Raw genomic sequence first — 23263 nt, forward strand, 5'->3', positions numbered from 1 at the left:
AAAAAAAAAAAAAAAAAAAAAAAAAAGAAAAAGAAATACAGCCTAAGAAAATAAGCAGAAATATGGTTTTTTAAAATCTGATACAAAGATATTTATTGTAACATTATATCTAATAATGATGAATAGTATATAAAAGAAGAATGGCTAAGCAATATTATGGTCATAAGATGTAGTCCTTAGAAAATTTTAAATAGTTTTTAAGATAATAAAATAGATTGGTATAATATTAAGTGAAAAAAGGAATGATATGATCATATTCTGACTTTTACCCATGACCCAAATATTGTTAATATTTTGGCATGCTGGGGAAAGCATGCCAAAATATTAACAATGGTAGCCTTTCCTGCTTTATATTTTCCTGTTTTCAAACTTTTCTACAAAGTTCAGATGTTACTTACGTAAACAGAAAAAAAAAATTATTCAAAAACAATAATTTTTTTTAAAAAACATGCCCACAGTTACAGGCAGTAAGAAGAAAAGCCAATCCTTTGCCTTCAACTCCAGAACTCTGGACCCTGCCCCATCCTCCCTGAAGGCGCAGGGCCCTGAGCTGTCACCTTAAAAAAATCAGTATCACAGAGTTATCAGTCAACTCTAGATGAACAATAAATCTGTATTAAGCAAAGTATATTAGATTGTTTCATTATATAGTCATATGTAAATACAGCCCAGAAAAGGAGTCAGAACTACTTACCACAAACCTAATGTGCATTCCCTATCCTGCTGCCTGCAATTTTACTTCTTAAATATACCAGGACTGCTGAATCTCCCCCACCTCTAATGCTTTCTTCCAATCATTTAATAATACCCTTTGTTTCAAATATAAGTTACCATAGAATCTGGACATAAAGCAATCCTCAAATTCCTCAGGAACTAGAATTAACCTGATGTAAAATATTTTAATTCCATCTTCCAAGAAAGGAAACAAGTTTGAGTTCGCTAGCAATTCCTTATTGAAGAACATTAACCAAAGACCCACAGAATTATTTCCAATAGCAAATGTGTAATGTCTTCAAGGACTCTTCAATACATTTCATATTCTGTCTTGTAAGTAATGCTTCACAGGTGAATAAATTTGTTAATATTTTATAAGTTAATCATATTTATCTTCTACATATAAGTTTCTAATGGAGATATCACTCATGGGCCATGTTATTGGAAGAAAGAACAATTAGAAATCCAAGAAAATTTTCTGTGACTTCTCAACGGCTGACATTTACAAATGAAAGAAAAATTTGGGTGACTTGGGGGATCGCACATCCTATCGCTTACATTAAAATTGGAAGAGATTGCACCATCAGACATTGTCACTGTCCAGGAATCTCAAGGACTCAACAGAGGAATGTAGTTCCAACATTTGAGAGGTAAAAAAGTTGCTGGCGATGAGAAAAACTGCCTTAGTTTCCTGAGCTATGCAAACATTGAACTCTGTAATAAATGTATTTAATTTATAAATAGAGTTAGTTCCAACTACACATACTCGTTTCTTCCTGGAAATAATCATGCTGCAATAATAAAGGAGGACGGGATATTTTTAATTTTTGATCATGTAAGGTAGACATATCTTCACTCTTTTTCAACCCTTTTACTAAACAAGGGAAACACCATGCCATTGTCAATCAGTGATTAAAAACACTACCCCACAGATTATCATAGGAGACATTAATTCTGGATCATGTCTAATCTAGTCTTTTCTGATTACAGAACAAAATATTTAAGTGAAGCAGAAAAGAGCAGATATTTGCTTTTCCCCAAAAGTTTCTTGCTAAACCTGGTTACCTTAACTAATATGCCACTCTGACTTGTTCAATGTTGTTCCAATGTCAGATAATAAAGAATTCTGTGGTCTTGTATTAGACTCTTTAAAGGAAATTTCTGGTATATCGTAAGTCAAGGAGAATGTTATGGAAGAAAACCATTTTCAATGCTTTCCTTTGCCACTTAACTCTTTTTCCTAGAGGATCTTTAATAATAGCTTTAAGATTTGTAGATGTGAGATATGTAATAGTTTGAAATATGAGATATGTAATGAGATACACCCCCAACACTAACAAGCTCATTCAAACTTTCTTTAAACGAGACTATTCTCCTTGGGTCTTCCTCCCATGTACCCCAAATGTGGGCCCAACATCATATACAAGAGCTTCAGACAAACCACTCTGGCCATGAATACCAAATATATTTCATAGAACATTTCCAGAAGCTTTATTTTGTGCTAATTTTTAAACGTTGATTTTTGAATAACAGTTTAGGTTTTAAAATATCTATTTATTGCTGCCTTGAAAAAGAGAAAATGAAAGTTAGTTGAGGAGTTTTAAAGTGTATGGTAAAAGTTTTTAGTCTATATGCACAAGTTAATTCAATTACTAAATAAGTTTTTCTGTAGTGTCTTTTGGAATTGGAAATATAGACAAAGGCAGCTCAGAGTGCACTGGATGCTTTGATACAGGCTGCATAGCAGAATTTCAGTGCTACCATATAGTCTCTACAAAAAGAGTTTTCCATACTTTGACCATGTAATTGGAACCATTTTTCACCTCAAAGGAATTTTTATGACCATTTAATAACATAGCTATTCTAGGCATTATTTTCACAGTATTTTTTCTTCCAAAATTCTTTAATTCCTAAGAGATTTTTTGCACAAATTATAGAAAATAAGCATCCTTAAATTTCAGGACTCCAGACACTTTTTACTCAGTACGTTTTGCCTTGGAACACTGGGATTTGTGAAATTATCCTTCCTCTGCTTTATTTGAAGCAGAGGCTGAGAAAAGAACAGAAAGAAAAACCATAGAGATTTGCCTTACATTTATCTCTTTTTTAAAAGGTACCTTTTTCTCCTGATGTTATCTGTCTTAGACACGGGCCTCAGATCCCTATATTGGTGGTCAATATGTCCCATTCTGCATCCCTATGGCCAGCCTGACCCCTCATTCAACAAGTTCACCCTACTCAACTCACACTTTTCAAACAGGCAAAACAAATGTTCTTCCCTCATCCCCAAGTTCTCAGAGCAAAGGAAATGCTGAAAAATTGCAAACTCTTTTTTGTAGTTATTTTGGAAGGGAGCACTTTCCTACCATTTCTTAACTCCTCTGATTTCTACTTAAGAAAAATCATAATGCTCTTTTGTCCTGTCAGCTCCTAAGCATCTACTGCCTCCTCATAAGAGGTCTTTTCTGAATAACAACGCAGGGAATATTATTTGCCATTTGTACCAAGATCCTGCTCTTTGTGGTTACACATTCTGAAGTGCCAATCATCTCTAAGGCAATTAGAGCCGTTAAGACTTCCAGCTGCACAGGAAAAAAAATCAAAGCACTCTCCAGAGCACCTTCAAATGGCATCTCCCAAACCCCACGCAGAGCAGGGGCAGCTTACCTGTGCGGCATGCCCGTGGTGCAGGCGGTGGTGTGCTCGCTGGACAGGTCGCAGAGCTTTAGGTACCAGTTCATCTCCACTTCGCGCAGCAGAGCCAGTTGACGCGCCCTGAGCTGGCTTTCCCCTGAGGGACTAAGGCTGCTGTCTTTAGCATTTTCTGAGGCTTTCTTGGGAGATTTGTCTTTCCCTGCTACAGAAAACCCAGACTGTCTCCTTAACTTGGTGTTCTCCTCTGAGATCTGACTCCCCGCTGCCCCTGTCCGAGCTGCCAGCATCGTGGAGATCTTTCAGAGAAGACTGGAAGTCACTGTCATCAAAGTAATCTGAATTGATTTTTCTGCTTCTGCCTCCCTCCCTCGTCCCTGCCCACTCCACCTCTCTTAACCTTATCCTGCCACAAAGCTGTAATTGAGCCCAGTCTGTGGCTTGGGATGAAAATGTATCTCTAACGTTTCCTAATGAAGAGGTAAGGTGGCCACTACCTGTGATATCTTGGAACATGGAAATTTTAAAAACAACTCCCAACAACTTTGTAATACTGAAGTTTGGCAGTGGCTGTTTCTTCTGCAAAGTTGGGACTTTTGCTTTATTTAATAGTGACAAATCTGAACCATATAGGTTTGGTAAATTATGTTTGATAATCATGTTAGAGTTATAAAAGATTTCTGGAGGCTCATTAGCCATTCCTGATTAGAGTCCTTTTGGAGTTTTAAAAGTTTTAATGTGAATTTCCTCAAATAAGTTCAACAGTATCAATGCAAGGGGAAGATTATTTCTTTTGTGTAAACCTTAACATTTTAAATCTATTTTATAGTTCTTTGAATGTCAGTGAATCACATAACGTATGTCAGGCACTCTTTCATTCCTAATGTGAGAATGGTAACCCCTCATAATTGATTCAGTAACTGCCCCTCCCAGCACTTCTGACAAATGGAAGCCATGAGAATCATCTGATAATTGGGAAGACGAAGGCCAAAATTGGTGTGAAAAAACAGAAGAGTGGGAGGGAATGGTGGGAGCCTGTATGTGCATGGATGTGTATGTGTGTGCCCAGTGTACATGAAAACTAGTTTGGGAGAAAGAAAGAAAGCCAAGTCGATGGCCCTATGGTTAAGATAGATAGAAAAAGAGGGAATCCTCCCTAACACATTTTATGAGGCCGGCATCACCCTGATACCAAAGCCCGGCAGAGACACAACCAAAAAAGAGAATTTCAGACCAATATCCTTGATGAACATTGATGCAAAAATCCTCAATAAAATACTGGCAAACCAAATCCAGCAGCACATCAAAAAGCTTATACACCATAATCAAGTGGGCTTCATCCCTGGGATGCAAGGCTGGTTCAACATACGCAAATCAATAAATGTAATCCAGCATATAGACAGAACCAAAGACAAAAACCACATGATTATCTCAATAGATGCAGAAAAGGCCTTTGACAAAATTCAACAACCTTTCATGCTAAAAACTCTCAATAAATTAGGTATTGATGGGACGTATCTCAAAATCATAAGAGCTATCTATGACAAACCCACAGCCAGTATCATACTGAATGGGCAAAAATTGGAAGCATTCCCTTTGAAAACTGGCACAAGGCAGGGATGCCCTCTCTCACCACTCCAACATAGTGCTGGAAGTTCTGGCCAGGGCAATCAGGCAGGAGAAGGAAATAAAGGGTATTCAATTAGGAAAAGAGGAAGTCAAATTGTCCCTGTTTGCAGATGATATGATTGTATATCTAGAAAACCCCATTGTCTCAGCCCAAAATCTCCTTAAGCTGATAAGCAACTTCAGCAAAGTCTCAGGATACAAAATCAATGTACAAAAATCACAAGCATTCTTGTACACCAATCACAGAGAAACAGAGAGCCAAATCATGAGTGAACTCCCATTCACAATTGCTTCAAAGAGAATAAAATACCTAGGAATCCAACTTACAAGGGATGTGAAGGACCTCTTCAAGGAGAACTACAAACCACTGCTCAATGAAATAAAAGAGGATACAAACAAATGGAAGAACATTCCATGCTCATGGGTTGGAAGAATCAATATCATGAAAATGGCCATACTGCCCAAGGTAATTTATAGATTCAATGCCATCCCCATCAAGCTACCAATGACTTTCTTCACAGAATTGGAAAAAACTACTTTAAAGTTCATATGGAACCAAAAAAGAGCCCGCATCGCCAAGTCAATCCTAAGCCAAAAGAACAAAGCTGGAGGCATCACGCTACCTGACTTCAAACTATACTACAAGGCTACAGTAACCAAAACAGCATGGTACTGGTACCATAACAGAGACATAGATCAATGGATCAGAACAGAGCCCTCAGAAATAATGCTGCATATCTACAACTACTTGATCTTTGACAAACCTGACAAAAACAAGCAATGGGAAAAGGATTCCCTGTTTAATAAATGGTGCTGGGAAAACTGGCTAGCCATAGTAGAAAGCTGAAACTGGATCCCTTCCTTACACCTTATACAAAAATTAATTCAAGATGGATTAAAGACTTACATGTTGGACCTAAAACCATAAAAACCCTAGAAGAAAACCTAGGCAATGCCATTCAGGACATAGGCATGGGCAAGGACTTCATGTCTAAAACACCAAAAGCAATGGCAACAAAAGCCAAAATTGACAAATGGGATCTCATTTAACTAAAGAGCTTCTGCACAGCAAAAGAAACTACCATCAGAGTGAACAGGCAACCTACAGAATGGGAGAAAATTTTTGCAACCTACTCATCTGACAAAGGGCTAATATCCAGAATCTACAATGAACTCAAACAAATTTACAAGAAAAAAACAAACAACCCCATCCAAAAGTGGGCGAAGGACATGAACAGACACTTCTCCAAAGAAGACATTTATGCAGCCAAAAAACACATGAAGAAATGCTCATCATCACTGGCCATCAGAGAAATGCAAATCAAAACCACAATGAGATACTATCTCACGCCAGTTAGAATGGCCATCATTAAAAAGTCAGGAAACAACAGGTGCTGGAGAGGATGTGGAGAAATAGGAACACTTTTACACTGTTGGTGGGACTGTAAACTAGTTCAACCATTGTGGAAGTCAGTGTGGCGATTCCTCAGGGATCTAGAACTAGAAATACCATTTGACCCAGCCATCCCATTACTGGGTATATACCCAAAGGACTATAAATCATGCTGCTATAAAGACACATGCACACGTATGTTTATTGCAGCACTATTCACAATAGCAAAGACTTGGAACCAACCCAAATGTCCAACAACGATAGACTGGATTAAGAAAATGTGGCACATATACACCATGGAATACTATGCAGCCATAAAAAATGATGAGTTCATGTCCTTTGTAGGGACATGGATGAAACTGGAAACCATCATTCTCAGTAAACTATCGCAAGGACAAAAAACCAAACACTGCATGTTCTCACTCATAGGTGGGAATTGAACAATGAGAACTCATGGACACAGGAAGGGGAACATCACACTCTGGAGACTGTTGTGGGGTGGGAGGAGGGGGGAGGGACAGCATTAGGAGATATACCTAACGCTAAATGACGAGTTAATGGGTGCAGCACACCAACACGCCACATGGATACATATATAACAAACCTGCACATTGTGCACATATACCCTAAAACTTAAAGTATAATAATAATAATAATAATAATAATAATAATAAAAAGACGCATGGGGTTGACCCACACACACCCATGGATCTGATTGTTTTAGTTTAGGAGATAATGATGTCAGTGTCCACCTGGGGTCTATCACAGAGTTGTTTAATGACCCGTTAAGCACCAGGTACCCTCCCCCTCAATCAACTTAAGTCTCTTCTGGATCAATTATCTCAGTGCCTGCTGCATGTAAAGAACTTGGGAAGGTGCATGAATTTTTCTTTCCATAAGTTAAAAATTACAGAGTTATAGCAAGGCCTTAGAGTCCCTGAGAAGAGCAGGAGAGGAAGGAGGAAAGAGGCATGCCTTCTCAAAGAGACAGGAAAGTGCAGTTAGCTCTTCTGGAAAGTCTGTCAATAGGCTGTCATAAGGCCTCCTCTGCCACGACAGTATGGAGGAAGAATTTCCTTCACTGCTATTCTCATCCCTCTACTGTCTGAACTAATGTAGTCACCTCGGTCACACGGCTTGGTAACAAGTCATCTACTGCTGTCTTGGATTATCTTGCTTCCTTTAATGTACACCTTGCCCCCTTTCACTTGCCCTTAGTCCACCTCTCACACACACCTTCAGCATCCTGAAGCAACATTCGACATGATTTTGGATTTCTCCCCTTAACATCAACAAGGTATCTTAAAGGCCAGTGGTGGGACCAGAAACCTGAAATAGAAAGGTTTTGTTTGATTTCTAGAAACTTCTGTTAAAATAGTAGGGAGAGAATTCAGGTTTATGGCCCTGCGGGTTCTCAGAGGCAAGTTCTGATCATGCTGTTTTCTTCTCACAGATCCCACCCTTTCTTTCTAGAAAGAAGACAGCCTAGGGTCCCGATGGGTGGGGCTTTGAAGAGTCCAGGAGTGGGAATTTCTAGAATTTGGAATTGAGTGAATTTTCTGACATTTGAGTACAGGACCCAGGGGTTCTTGAAGAAGAACTTGGTCCCAGAGGAGTTTGACTGACCATAAAAATGAGTCCTGCAGAAGCATTTGATGATTAAAACTCGTTTAAAGTCTTAGTTGCAACAGATACTGATCTTGGATTTATGGAGAAAGATGCAGTCAGAGGAAACGATACATGTGTAACACTAGATGAAATTTTAAAACTTGCCCAGGAAAATGAAGTGGATTTTATTTTGTTAGGTGATCTTTTTCATGAACAAAGCCCTCAAGGAAAACATTACATATCTGCCTCAAGTTATTAAGAAAATGTCGTATGGGTGATAGGCCTGTCCAGTTTGAAATTCTCAGTGATCAATCAGTCAACTTTGGTTTTAGTAAGTTTCCATGGGTGAACTACCAAGATGGCAATCTCAACATTTCAATTCCAGTGTTTAGTATTCATGGTAATCATGACGACCCCATGGGGGCAGATGCATGCTGTGCCCTGGACATTTTAAGTTGTGTTGCATTTGTAAATCACTTTGGACATTCAATGTCCATGGAGAAGATAGACATTAGTCTGGTTTTGCTTCAAAAAGGAAGCACAAGGATTGCACTCTATGATTTAGGATCCATTCCAGATGAAAGGCTCTCTCAAATGTTTGTCAATAAGAAAGTAACAATGTTGAGATCAAAAGAAGATGAGAACTCTTGGTTTAACTTATTTGTGATTATTTGTGATTACAGGAGTAAACATGGCTAAGTACTAACTTCAGTCCAGAACAATTTTTGGATGACTTCATTGATCTTGTTATCTGGGGCCATGCACATGAGTGTAAAATAGCTCCAACCAAAAATGAACAACAGGTCAGGCGCAATGGCTCATGCCTGTAGTCCCAGCACTTTGTGAGGCCAAGGTGGATGGATCACATGAGGTCAGGAGTTCGAGACCAGCCTGACCAACATGGTAAAACCCCGTCTCTACTAAAAATACAAAATTAGCTGGGCGTGGTGCCGCGTGCCTGTAATCCCAGCTACTTGGGAGGTTGAAGCAGGAGAATCACTTGAACCTGGGAGATGAAGGTTGCAGTGAGCCAAGATCGCACCATTGCACTCTAGCCTGGACAACAGGAGTGAAACTTCATCTAAAAATAACAAAAACCAAAAATGAACAACCGCTGTTTTATATCTCACAACCTGGAAGCTCAGTGGTTACTTCTCTTTCCCCAGGAGAAGCTGTAAAGAAACATGTTGGCTTGCTGTGTATTTAAGGGAGGAAAATGAATATGCAGAAAATTCCTCTTCACACTGTGCAGTAGTTTTTCATAGAGGATGTTGTTCTGGCTAATCATCCAGACATTTTTTAACCCAGATAATCCTAAAGTAAACCAAGCCATACAAAGCTTCTGTTTGGCGAAGATTGAAGAAATGCTTGAAAATGCTAAACGGGAACATCTAGGTAATTCTTGCCAGCCAGAGAAGCCTCTTATACTACTGCGAGTGGACTATAGTGGAGGTTTTGAACCTTTCAACCTTCTTCGCTTTAGCCAGAAATTTGTGGATCGGGTAGCTAATCCAAAAGACATTATCCATTTTTTCAGGCATGGAAAACAAAAGGAAAAAACAGGAGAAGAGATCAACTTTGGGAAACTTACCACAAAACCTTCTTCAGAAGGAACAACTTTAAGGGTAGAAGATCTTGTAAAACAGTATTTTCAAACTGAAGAGAAGAATGTGCCACTCTCACTGCTAACAGAAAAAGGGATGGGTGAAGCAGTACAAGAATTTGTGGACAAGGAGGAGAAAGATGCCACTGAGGAATTAATGAAATACCAGTTGTAAAAAACACAGCAATTTCGTCTGGGCATGGTGGCTCACATCTGTAATCCCAGCACTTTGGGAGGCCGAGGTGGGTGGATCATGAGGTCAGGAGATCGAGACCATCCTGGCTAACACAGTGAAACCCCATCTCTACTAAAAATAGAAAAAAAATTAGCCAGGCATGGTGGCAGGTGCCTGTAGTCCCAGCTACTCGGGAGGCTGAGGCAGGAGAATGGAGTGAACCCAGGAGGCAGAGCTTGCAGTGGGCCCAGATCGCACCACTGCACTCCAGCCTGGGTGACAGAGCGAGACTCCGCCTCAAAAAAAAAAAACAAAAACCACACACAGCAATTTAAGAACGTCATATTGATGCCCTAGAAGATAAAATCAATGAGGAAGTATGTCGTTTCAGAGAAAACAGACAAAAAAAAATACTAGTGAAGATGATGACGTCCGTGATGCTATTAACAGGGCCAGAGCTCTCAGATCTCAATTAGAGGAACCTGCTTCTGCCTTTAGTGCTGATGACCTTATGAGTATAGATTTAGCAGAACAGATGGCTAATGACTCTGATGTTAGCATCTCAGCAGCACCCAACAAAGAGGCTGAGGAACAGGTGGAAGAGGAGGAGGAGGACAGAATTTAGCATCAGAGGAGGGTCTCAAAGAGGAAGAGCAGGCACTGGTCTGGAGACTTCTACTCATAGCGGGAACTCAAAGACCACTGTGCCAGCATCTAGAAATATGTCTATTATAGAGGCCTTTAAATCTACAAGACAGCAGCCTTCCCAAAATGTCACTAAAAATTATTCAGAGGTGATTGAGGTAGATGAATCAGATGTGGAAGGAGACATTTTTCCTACCACTTCACAAACGGATCAAAAGTGGTCCAGCACATCATCCAGCAAAAACATGTCCCAGAGCCAAGTACTGAAAGGGGTTGATTTTGAATCAGATGAGGATGACGATGATGATCCTTTTTATGAACATTAGTTCTTTAAGAAGAAATAGTAGATAATATATTTAGTGGCACTGAGAAATTTGCAAGATACAGGAAAAATCAAAACGTTGCAAGCTAAGAGTTTACAGTTTAAGATTATAAGTATTGCTGCCTGAGCATGACTCCGTTAAGAAAGAAATTTCTCAGCATTGATTCACCTTGTTTTTTAACCGGTTTGTTATATTAAGAGCTTTGTTTAAATATCATTATTCTTTTTGTTTTGTTTTGTTTTGAGACAAGAGTTTTGCTCTTGTTGCCCAGGCTGGAGTGCAATGGCGCCACCGCGGCTCACTGCAACCTCTGCCTCCCAGGTTCAAGCAATTCTCCTGCCTCAGCCTCCCAGGTAGCTGGGATTGCAGGCATGTGCTCCACCATGCCCAGCTAATTTTTTGTATTTTTATTAGAGACGACGGGGTTTCACCATGTTGGCCAGGTTGGTCTCGAACTCTTGACCTCAGGTGATCCACCTGCCTTGGCCTCCCAAAGTCCTGGGATTACAGGCGTGAGCTACCCCACCTCTAAACATCATTCTTGAGTAAAGATTAAAATAAATCTACCATTTTACATTTCTGCTTCATGATCATTTAGTTTTCTAAATGTAGCTATATAAATGGTTGCATTTAGCCAAAGTTGAGGGAAAGAGCTTATAAAATTTAACTTCTTCATAATATAATAATTTCCTAGAGGTTCTGGATTTCCTGAAAGTAAAACAAACTATGTGAACCTCAGCCTGAACTCACTGTTCGTTACTATGTATGTTTTTTTCTAATGCTTCTTAAAAGACTGAATGATTAGAAGTAAATTATGGTTTGAACAGATATGTTTTTATTAAAAGAGTAGAATAACCACAAAAAAAAAATAGTAAGGAGAAAGCTTAGAGCATAAAGGCATGGAGTGGAGAATAATATTTGATTATGTAAGTATTACTTTCCTTCTTTCCTTTCCCTTAGGCCAAAAAGAAACTCGAAGCAGGATGAAAGGATCAGAGTGGACTGGATAAGGTTTGAGTTGCCAGTGTGCCTGACCTACCCTGTGTCCAAGGAGGCATCCAAGTGAAAGGGAAGTGGCAGATTATGGCAATGTGGGCCTGAGGACAGCCTCCCTGAGTCCTGTACCCTGAGCAATTGTAGAATGTACTGCGAAACTGGGACACTTTTGAGCATGAAGAGTGCTATTAATAGTCACATAGAGACAACAGGCAAAAACTGGCAAAGTCTTCTGCAAACCAGGAGGTATAATCATCCTACGCATCCCCCCAGCATGATATGGGACAGCATCCAAACGTTTCTCTAGCAGCGGTCCCTGCCATCAAAAGTCGTGCAGGAATGCCAGCAGCTGCGAAAGCTGGGGTCGAGATCAAGGGGATACAAAGCACACAAATGGGGACCCGGAGGCCCACAGATGTGAGGGGAGAAAGTTTCATCCCGGGGTCATGGATTAGCAGCCCTGTAATGTGCGCCCCTGAGGACTGAGGATGGCACAGGGACCAGGTGCTCTGCCCCAGCTTAGATCACAGATCACCCCTATGGAGAAGGGAGGTGAGGAGAGAATCCAAAACTGACTGAGTTTACCTACAAAGGTGACTGTTTATCTTGAATTGCCAGAATTTTTATTCTGTAATCAATGCAAATTAAGGTTTCCTGAGCTAGACACTGAGGAATGAGTGATGTTTTTGTATTCCTGGCTACCATGATGTGTAAAATGTAAAATTATTTCAATTTTCGTTCTAAGATGATCCCACATTTGTTTCCAATGTCCCCTGCATCCTCTGAACTTGGTAGAACATCAGACTATTCCCAAGTAAGTAAAACACACGCATCTTCAGATAAGCAGGTTGTAGATATAGACCATGATGGGCAGAGCCTAGCGGGAGGAGCATGAGGATATAGACCTCCAAGTCTCAGCACAAAGAAGTTCAAACCAGGGCTGCTATACAGTCAGAATAACAGCAATAATGATCACAATAACTAATACCCATCTAGTTTGGGATCTGAACCATTTTTACATGTATTCTCATTTCGTTCTCCATTTTTAGATAAGGAAATGGAAGCCCAAATAGGTTGTATGACTTGCTCTACTTTAAGCAGCTTTCAGGGACTCAAACCTTGATGCTGGGTTTCACTGTCCGTATATTCCTTCCAGGACCCCCAGATGCTGACTCAAGGACCACCACCCAAAAGCACAGAAAAGGGTATTTTCCCACACGAAGAGTATGGAATCCTTCCAGCCATGAAAGAACTCTGTGCATTAACTATGTTTTCAGAGATCAATTCTTTCACTCTCACTTAATGGTATTGGTAGATAGCACACTGGCTATTTGCTCCACTAATGCCTTGGATTTTTTCCTTACCCGTCTGGTCAGGCAAAGAAAAAAAGATTTCTTCTTTCCTGTTAATTTGCTAAACATGAATTACTGTTGGTCATCTTTATCGCCTTTTACTTATCACTGTGTAAGGAGTTGCTTTGTATTTTTACAGCATTTTTGCTGCATAAATATGCCACACATTTCTTTTAGAACAACATCATAGAAAACACAGTTCATCTTGGTAAGTTTTAGAACATCGCTATTTATAAAGCATGGAGCAACTCTCCCTAAAAATATTTAAGTGTTTGGCAAATAAAACACATTGAAGCCATCAGCAAAATATGTGCTAAAGGCTATGCTGTCCTTGCTATCACTGCTTTAAAGAAACATCAAGAAAAAAATAATATTCTCTGTGAGCCTTTAGCAGCCTCTTACAGAAATCATCTGCTTCTTCACCACCTCCTCTCCTTTGGAAGAGAAAAAGAACTGAGCATGATCCCAAAAAGGAAAAGTAGAGAGTGTGTAAAATGGGAAGAAATTATTTTCTTGTTTTTAAAGGTAGACAAGTTGTGATAATGATCAGGCAACCAGAATCGATGGCATTTTGTGATCTTACAGGAAACATCTGTGATGTCAGACTATCAGTAAGCCTGGCCCAACTAGTGCCCTTTATTGCTGTAATGTTCTCAAAGTTCTTTTTTCAAAACTTGAAATGCCCTTTATTAATAGACTCGAAGGGCATTTCTAATTCACAAAAACTATTATGGGGGTCCAATATCTAAATCCATTTCTCCCTTGTCAGAGTTTTGATGCTGTGATTACTTTGGTCCAGTTCTTGTTTATGTCACGTTGCCTTAGTTTCAATCCTAGCGACTGATCAATCACTCACAATTCAATCACTCAAATAAATTCAGTCACAAAAATTCAATCACTCCCAATATAAATAACACACTGAGGCTATGTGTGACTCAGTACAAACTTAAATATTTCTTCAGCCCTACAGTGAAAAAACAAATAATGACCCACATTTTGGATGCATTATTCCCACCCTTTATACACTGATACTGCCTTGCCACCCGGTAGAAAAAAGAAATGACTTCATTTGTCACCCATTCCTGACATAGAAGAATATCATTTTGTGTAGGGTTTAAACTTGACTAAATATTTCGAAGAAACCTCCCACTAATATTTTCCAACACGATGATCACATTGCCTTAAGGGGAACCTCATTAATAAAAACCACAAATATTGGGAATGAGAAAGTAAATAGCAAAACTAAAACAATGCATGTGTTCAGGGAAGCGGTTGTCTAATGAAAAGGGTGCCTGAGAGAACCATTAATCTGGAGAGGCAGAAGGTGTTTAACAGGCATCAGAGGCAGGTGGACCCAGGCTATGCTGCATATGAGCTGTGTAAACCAGGCAAATAATTGATCCTTTCTGAGTTCCTGTGTCCCCACTGGCACAAGAGAAAAATACAGATTCCATGTTTCTGTTGAGGATTACAGATACTGAATATAAAGCATCTAGTCATAGTAAGTGATAAATGAAACATCTTGTCATTCATTGTTATATTATTTCCATTTTAACACCTAGAGTGTTTTTAAAATGTGTCAAAGCATCCACACATGTTTTATTTAAATGTAATGCACACTGAAGCATTTGGCCCAATTTTTTTTCCAGCTTCTAAAAGCTGATTTGTACAGTGATGACCCAGTACCTGTGAAGTTTAGGCCATATCACCAGGGAACTCTTTATTCCAAAATGTCAGTGGCCTGATTTAGGATACACTTTGCACAGGCTGGTTAATGGTGAGGAGACTGGAAGCATAGAGGTTCCCCTATAACTATTTAAGGCACCATAAGAGGGCTAAGGTGCTGTGATTAGTTACGACATAAATTGGGAGAAGGCACAAGACAGGGCCAGTAGGGGCAGCAGACCTGACCACACTAAAAATAAAGCAACCAGAGGGACCCAAGCATCTGCGGGGCTGCAGACTCCTCAGAGCTGCTCACAGCACTTCCACCATTCCTGTAACGAGTCCTGGAAAAGGCTAGGGCACATTGTGGAACTTTCAGTTGCTATAAAAAAAACACTGGCTCATTTTCTTTTCACACTCAGATTATCCATACAAGGAGCTTTTTGCTTCTCAAAGTATGGTCCAAGAACCAGCTGCCTGGGCAGCACCTGGGAGCTTATTAGAAATGCAGAATTGGCCGGGAGTGGTGGCTCATGCCTGTAATCCCAGCACTTTGGAAGGCCGAGGCGGGCAGATTGCTTGAGGTCAGGAGCTCAAGACCAGCCCAGCCAACATGGTGAAACCCCGTCTCTACTAAAAAAAGCAAAAATCAGCCGGGCATTGTGGTGCATGCCTGTAATCCCAGCACTTTGGAAGGCCGAGGCGGGCAGACTGCTTGAGGTCAGGAGCTCAAGACCAGCCCGGCCAACATGGTGAAACCCTGTCTCTACTAAAAAAAGCAAAAATCAGCCGGGCATTGTGGTGCATGCCTGTAATCCCAGCTCTTTGGGAAGCTGAGGCAGGAGAATCACTTGAACCTGGAAGGTGGAGGTTGCCATGAGCCAAGATCGCACCACTGCACTCCAGCCTGGGTAACAGAGTGAGACTCCATCAAAAAAAAAAAAAACAAAAAAACGAAACACAGAATCACCCCAGGATCACCCCAGACCTATTGAATCAGGATCTGCATTTTAATAAGGTTTCTCAGTTGATTCGTATGCACATCGAAGTTTGAGGCTTTAGTCTGCACATATTGGGGTATTGTGTGTATGGAGTGGCTGAACAGGGTGGAGAACGCTTAATTTTTGAGTAGTACAGAAGAAACTGAGACCCAGAGAGTTTTAGTAACTTTTCTAAGTGCACCTATCCCTGAATGATTCCAAAATCCATGCTCTTTCACTATTATTCCACAATTTTCATTACTTGAAAAATAGGAACTCTTCAAACTTGAGCTGCATGCCTGTTAAAGAATACATATGTCTTTGTCTACGGCCATACCACCCTGCACGTGCCTGATTTTGTCGAATACATATGTTTTCTATATAAAATTTCCTCCAGACAAATAGTGGTTAGCAGGATTAGTACAGATCGTCCCAGGTGGGTTGGGGGAAGGGAGAGTGGGAGTAGGGATGGAAATAAAACTCAAACCAGGGCAAGTAATTTCCCCATAATGCAGCACAGACTCTTCTATTAATAGAATAAGACTATATGTGAATTCTCCTTGTCTCAAACCCTAAGACCTGCTTCTAGCCTTGAGCTTCTTAAGACACTGCTTCCTGCCTCAATGGTACATGAAACATGCCTTCCTTTGTCTTGATGCCCATTCTGACCATAGCATCCTCTATTAAGTGCTGATGTACTATATTTAAATTTTCCCATTGATTTCTTTTGTGAGTTATAACTAAAAAGTAACTGTGGAATGTTGGCATTAACAATGTTTGACAAACTAATCAGTTTCTTTTTTTGTTTTTGTTTTTTTGAGACAGAGTCTCGCTTTGTTGCCCAGGCTGGAGTGCAGTGGCGTGATCTCAGCTCACTGCAAGCTCCGCCTCCCGGATTCACGCCATTCTCCTGCCTCAGCCTCCCAAGTAGCTGGGACTACAGGTGCCCACCACCGTGCCTGGCTAATTTTTTGTATTTTTAGTAGAGACGGGGTTTCACCGTGTTAGCCAGGATGGTCTCAATCTCCTGACCTCATGATCCGCCTGCCTTGGCCTCCCAAAGTGCTGGGATTACAGGCGTGAGCCACTGCACTCAGGTGGTATGATCTTTTAAACAGATATGCTACCCATTCAGAGCTTGACAGACATGTTTTATCCTTGGCAAATAGGAGGTGAAGCTGTGGAGATTGCATGGTGAGGCAGGGAGGAAGCCGGAAAATAAGCAGCCCAAGTTTCCTCTTCTCTTGCCCTCTCATTCTTCTGATGGTACTTCCCTTGGCCAAGCCCAACAGGAAGCCAGAGGCCAAGGGAGCCAGATGATAGTCTGTAGAGGTTGGACAATCAGGGCACAGAAAAGACATAGGTAGTGAATGGATCTGCAACAGAAACAGAATAATAAGCAAGTGGAGGATGTTCTAAAATGGCCACTGTCTCCACAGTGGATGAAAGAGCTGCTTGGGAATGGAGCCTGCCTGAAGTTGGAGGCCATGAATTTATAGTGGCACTTGCCAGTGCAGACACGTGACTACCTCCTGGAGTGCCCAGAAGTCCAGTTGTAAGCCTGGAGAAATGGGACGGTTTGGCTGACTTGGAGTTTTGTAGGCAGGAGAAATGAAAACACAGTGGAGGTGAGGAATTTGACACTGGAAAAACATCAGTGATGGACAATGACATGTAATGTTTGTGAATAAGATATTGAAAAGAGGAAGCCACTAATAGGAAAAAAAAAGTCAAATTTCTGGAGGTGAGACCCAGGGGTACACTGCTGTGCTTCTCAGTGGTCTCTGGAGAGTCACAGCGTCTCTGAGTGGACAGCAAACTGGGCCAAAACAGGGATTTATTTCTATTGTTCAGCCTCCTGTCATGAGCATCTCTTCAGGTCGTGTTGGTTTGTTTTTGTCTGGCACATCTTTTTGTGCTGGTGAACAGCAGCTTCTATATTCCACATAGATATCATCAGACTATAAATCACAATGCCCACCTGGCTCCCGGTCACACTGGTGACATCGTCCAGGGCATTGGATTTTGAGCACTGTAGCATGCCATTTACATGCTACCATATACTCATCCAAGGAATGAGCACATAGCTAACAAAATCCAATCAGAGCCCTTCCACAGGACTGACGTGTGGACAAGGGGAGAGAGAAGACCTCTATTCCTGTTGTATTGCATCTTATCGTATTGTATTCTACTGTATTGCACTGTATTGTATCCCTATGGCACTGTAAGCCAAAGTCTGCAAGCCTAGGTCTGCCAAGAGCCAGCTCGGCTCTCAGGTGGAGAAAATCTATCAGAAACAGGAGGAAAAATATAAGACCAACATTCAAAAAGACAGACAAGAAGAACAAAAAGATGTAGAGATAAAATGCCCTGACAACATCATTTGAGGTCCTCAATCCAGTAGTATATGGATCTATCCCTTTGACTGCCAAGGTTAATGAGACAATAAAGTCCCTTTTATGCTGATTTTTACAGGGTTCCAACTGGTTTTTGTAGGGTTTCTGCTGCTTCTCACCAAAAGGAAGCTGAGTAATACAATAGTCTGGACCTGTCACAAGTGCCTAACTTGGTCCTGGAACTGGCTGGTTATTTGGAACTCCATGTAGGGCTTGGGCTGAACCTCCCTGGGCTGTTCTCCTGGCCAGAAGGACTCAGGCTGTTACCTACCCTGAGTCCCTCTAACTTGAAAGTTCCTCAGGCCCAGTCAAAAGTCACTCTGCCATGAAGACCACCCAGGCCACCCAGATACCTGTGGTCATTCCACCTTTCACCTGGAGCTAATTCAGTTCAGCGTCATTGAATGATGACAACATAATCAGAGACTCAGAGACTTTTCAGGCCTGATACAAATTACAGTGTGTGAAGAGCTGGCCAAGCCCCTTAATTTTACAGATGGGTAAACTGAGACCAGGAAGGCTCAGAGACTTGCCCATGGGCACTCAACTATAAAGCACTGGAGGAGGACGGGGAAGGGACCTAATATTTGTCTAAATGTATTGAGCAATTACCATGTGCCACATTGTGAGCTTTACAAATGTCCCCTCATTCTCCAAACCACCCTGCAAAGTTGGGCTTACTACTGCCATTTTCCAGATGAGGATGCCGAGGATCACAGATTTTTAATAACTTGCCAGGGACAATTTAATGGCTGAGCTGGAATGCATGCCTTGGTCTCTCTGCTTCAGTGCCCTCCCACATTTGTTGTTTGTTTGTTTGTTTGTTTTTGAAAAAGGGTCTTGCTCTGTCACCCAGGCAGGGGTACAGTGGCATGATCACGGCTCACTGCAGCCCCTCCAGGGCTCAAAGAATTTTCCTGCCTCAGCCTCTGGAGTAACTGGGGCTGCAGGCAGGGCACACACCACCATACCTGGCTAATTTTTTGTATTTTTTTTTGTAAAGGAAGGGTTTTGCCATGTTGCCCAGGCTGTTCTCAGACTCCTGGGCTCAAGCAATTCACCCATCTCAGCCTCCCAAAGTGCTGAGGTTACAGGCATGAGCCACCACGCCCTGCACCCTCCTGCCTTTTTTAAACTCTGCAGCGTTAGCTCCCCATTCCAAAGATAGAATAAAAATCTGAAGAAGAGTTATAATATAGCTTTAATTTTAAGATATACCAAGTAGATACTGTCTGGGTTATACTGGGAGCTGGTCTTTCCAATAATCTCTACACCATAAAATATTTCTCACTGTGACCTTTAAGGAATATTTTACCATACATTATAGCCCTAAGCAGTGAAATATGTTACAAAAACTCCAAACTTCGAATACCTTCTTCCATGAGCATGATGGAACAGGAAGGAAATGGAAAACAAAAGACTCTCCCTGTCAAAATAAAATGTAGCTGACTTCTGCCAAAGCAGTTATTCCTGGAATGTCTAAATTATTAAACCAGGGGCTGTGATAGAGAAGTCAACTATTTCATTCTCTTCACTCCTGCAAAAAGCCCTCTAGAAGCTCTATTCAGCAACAGAAGAAAAAATTCTTCTGGGGACTATGCAAAATTCGGTTTTATTTGAAAGAAAATCCTGCCATCTCCTTGGCAAGAGCTGTATGCCATGCACAGGAGATAAAACAGGGTGATCCAAACAGCCCAATTTCACCCTAGGGCCTCCAGACTTCCTCCTGGGCATGGGCCTTCCCCAACTCAGCTTTAAAGGGCTGCCAGTTGCAAGGCACAGAATCAAAGAGCAAGCACATTGTCCCTCTGACTCCAAGAACCCCAGATTCTTGAATGTTCATTTCTGTTATTATTAATGATAGCTAACATTTATTGAGCACTAAGCATGCTATGTATGTACTTAACGTGCATCGTCTCATTTAAATGCCACAACAGGCCAGGCACCATGGCTCATGCCTGTAATCCCAGCACTTTGGGAGGCCGAGGTGTGTGGATCACTTCAGGTCAGGAGTTCGAGACCAGCTCAGCTAACATGGTGAAACCCTGTCTCTACTAAAAATGCAAAAATTAGCCAGGCGTGGTGGCACACACCTGTAATCTCAGCTACTTGGGAGGCTGAGGCAGGAGAATTGCTTGAACCCGGGAGGCAGAGGTTGCAGCACAGAGATCATGCCACTGCACTCCAGCCTGGATGACAGAACGAGACTCCATCTCAAAAAAATAAAAATAAAAAATAAATGACACAACAATTCTATAAAGTAGATAGCCCCCATTATCTTTATTTTGTAAATGAGGAAATTAAGTCTTAGAAAGGTAAAGTAATTTGTTTGAGAGAAACATCTGTTTTGTGCCTCCAGCATGGAGCCATCTTGGGGGAGATGAGGCAGGAAGGGAAGGAAGTCAGTCTTTCTAGCATCTACTATGCGACCAACACCGAACTAGGCACTTTGTTTCTTATCTCTTCTTCACCATAAGCCTGGTTTCTATAAGACAGCCCTATTTTGTGTAAGAGTTAACTAAGAACTCAGAGAAATTCAGTTAACTAGACTATAGCTAGTAGATGGTTGAGTGATGATTTGATGCAGATCACCTGTTCCTAATATACTTTTCTATATACGCCATATGTGTATAGATTATTTGTATCCTGGCTCTGTGATACTAGCTGCATAATTTTGGGCAAGTCCCTGCGCTTTAGTTTCCCCATTTTTAAAGGAGGAATAATATTCCCTCCCAAATAGAAATTGGGAGCCAACTAAGATAATGTTTCGGAACTCTTACCATGTTCTATAATATTTTTTCCTACAAGCATCTCCTTCCTCTGATTTCTGTGGTGCCAGGTTGACACCCTTTTTAGATACCTCCCTGCTCATCAATGCTTCTTAGTGGCTTATGGGAGATGTGGGGAGAGGAGTACTATAATATGAGTCCCTTGGGGCCTATTCATTCTGCAAAACCCACATCTTGGGGTGGACTTGTCACTCACTGGTTGTGCAGTAAATGTTGATTGTTAAGGATCTTCTGCTGTCTTCAATCATGGAAACTACAAATGTCCTTGGAAACTCCCAAATCTATTAATGAGTCATTTGGCCTGTTGGTCATCTTTGGGAGACTTTAGACTCTGCCCCTTTAGGAATCCTGGCCATAACCTCACAGTCTCTTTTATAAAATCTAAACTCCCAAAGCAATCTGCCGCCCCCAATATCCATTATATTTTCCTCTGAAGAACTACTTCCTCTAATAAACATGGGATTCGATTTTACTTTTTTAAATTTCATTTTCACCAAAGATTTTGGAACAATATATAAAGGAAGGGATATTCATACCCACTCCTGTGGTATTCAGCCACAGTAAGAATTAGGCAGTCCCAGAACTATAGATTTGCTTTTCTGCTCCTTAAGCCAAATGGCTTTCTTGGTGTTCATGTGAGCCACATGGATGAGAAACCCATTACATTAACTATGTAGTGACCAACAGTGCAGATTAGTCTGGTAGGGCATTTACAGAGAGGCATTCTAGAGGATGATGCCTGAATCAGTATCACTGTGTGCATCTGGTGTTTAGATGATAAACTTTAGACCTGCATTGCTCTTGAGCTAGGCATTTTATCAATATTTCAGTAATGTAAGAACAAAATATCTCAAAGGATTACAAAGAATACAACATTGTTCATTCACAAGACACACAGTTTCACAAAAAAATCATTAGTTCTCAAAGTGTTTTCCTGACCAGAAGCATCAATATCGCCTGGAAACTTTTTAGAAATTAAAATTATCAGACCTCAGAATCAGCATGTCAGCATCATTCTGGTGGCCTGATCTCATGGCATCCTATAAGAGAGATACCATGCCATCCAGTGGAAGCTATCTGCTTGCCAGGATGCCCTTCTAGAACTGAGAAATGGAGCAAAATAACCCCATAGGTGTGAGTCCTGAAGCTCCTGTGAGGTGTGAGTCCTGAAGCTCCTGGTCAACCCCACAAATAGGGGAAGTGAGAGTGTGAATAGTCAGAGAGCACCCTGAAGGTGAGAAAGGAAGGCCAGGGCCTACACTCGGCCTCATTCGGGTTCAGAGCACCCTGCCCAGATGGCACTGCCAGCCCTGGCAAGTTCTAAGCACCAGAAAGGCACTTAGAAAACTTTGAAGAAGAGACTTCAGGGCACAGGAGTCCCTGAGGCTGGGGTTTGGGGAAAGGACAGTGGATGGCATGGAGCCTGGGGCAAAAGCCCTGGTGGCCCAGGTCTAAGCACACTATTGACCTCCGTCTGCAAACTCTCTCCACTTATTGCTAAGCACCAGCCTCTACTTTCCCTTAGGCCAGTCTTTGTATATCCATAGATCCCAGCATAGCATTCTGCACGTAAGAAGAGCTCAATAAAGTTTGTTAACTGTTCCACGCATAAATCTTATGGTTATTTTAATTAAAAGAAAAACTACACTATTTGTGCTCTGAATTAATACCACATGCTGTGGAAAGCTTGTCTGAGTCACAAGGTGATCACAGCAAGTCAACAGCAGACTTGAGATCAGGAGGTTACTAATCAGCTCCTTCTGACTCTGAACACCACTGCTTTCTACTATACCATGTGGCTCCGGGCCCATCAAAAGTCATAAAGACCTGAACTTGGGAAGACTGGATTAGGTGAAAATCAAATAGGGAATGGAGTTAAAAAAGGTCTCTGGTAGAAATCCCTAAAATAAAGAGTATACAACCAAACTATGGCTACAATAGTAGGTCTCCTGGAGGAGAGGGATCATTTGACTTCCTGCAAACTGTTCATCCAGACTGCTGTGGTTTTAAAACAAATCATTTGATACTCCTCCCACAGAAGATGGAGTCTAATTCTCCCTCCTTGATGTGGGCTGGCTTTGGCAACTCATTTCTAATAACTTGAATGTAGCAAAAGAGACAGTATCTTCTGAGGTAGGTTAGAAAAGCAACACAGCTCCCTCCTAGCATTTTCTCTCTCTTGAAGATGTCTTGGGAGTCTCCAATCAACATGTGAAAAAAATCTGGCTACTCTGAAGCCAATCTGCTGGGGAAATCATATAGAAATAGAGAGAGATGGCCATCGGGCACCAATTGTTCCAGACCTCGGTTGTTTGCATCAACCACCAAACACGTGAGTAGGGA

General features: G+C 41.2%; 1 protein-coding gene and 1 pseudogene across 2 annotated transcripts in view; one reads left to right on the plus strand and one right to left on the minus strand.

Moving 5' to 3' along the window:
- LOC116463592 (voltage-gated potassium channel subunit beta-1) overlaps positions 1-23263 on the minus strand; it is a 494818-nt gene that overhangs the window by 420421 nt on the left and 51134 nt on the right. Inside the window, exon 1 of one of the 2 annotated variants that reach the window (XM_032146779.2) lies at positions 3382-3656. The exons of the other annotated variant lie outside the window; for it this stretch is intronic. Within the exon in view, the coding sequence (XP_032002670.1) occupies positions 3382-3656 (275 nt within the window). Of the gene's footprint in view, positions 1-3381; positions 3657-23263 lie in introns of those variants that run through there. 2 annotated transcript variants of the gene reach the window in all.
- On the plus strand, positions 8022-10770 carry LOC116463591 (double-strand break repair protein MRE11-like; annotated as a pseudogene).

This window comes from Hylobates moloch, unplaced genomic scaffold (genome assembly GCF_009828535.3).
Source record: "Hylobates moloch isolate HMO894 unplaced genomic scaffold, HMol_V3 SCAFFOLD_43, whole genome shotgun sequence".
Classification (NCBI taxonomy): Eukaryota; Metazoa; Chordata; class Mammalia; order Primates; family Hylobatidae; genus Hylobates; species Hylobates moloch.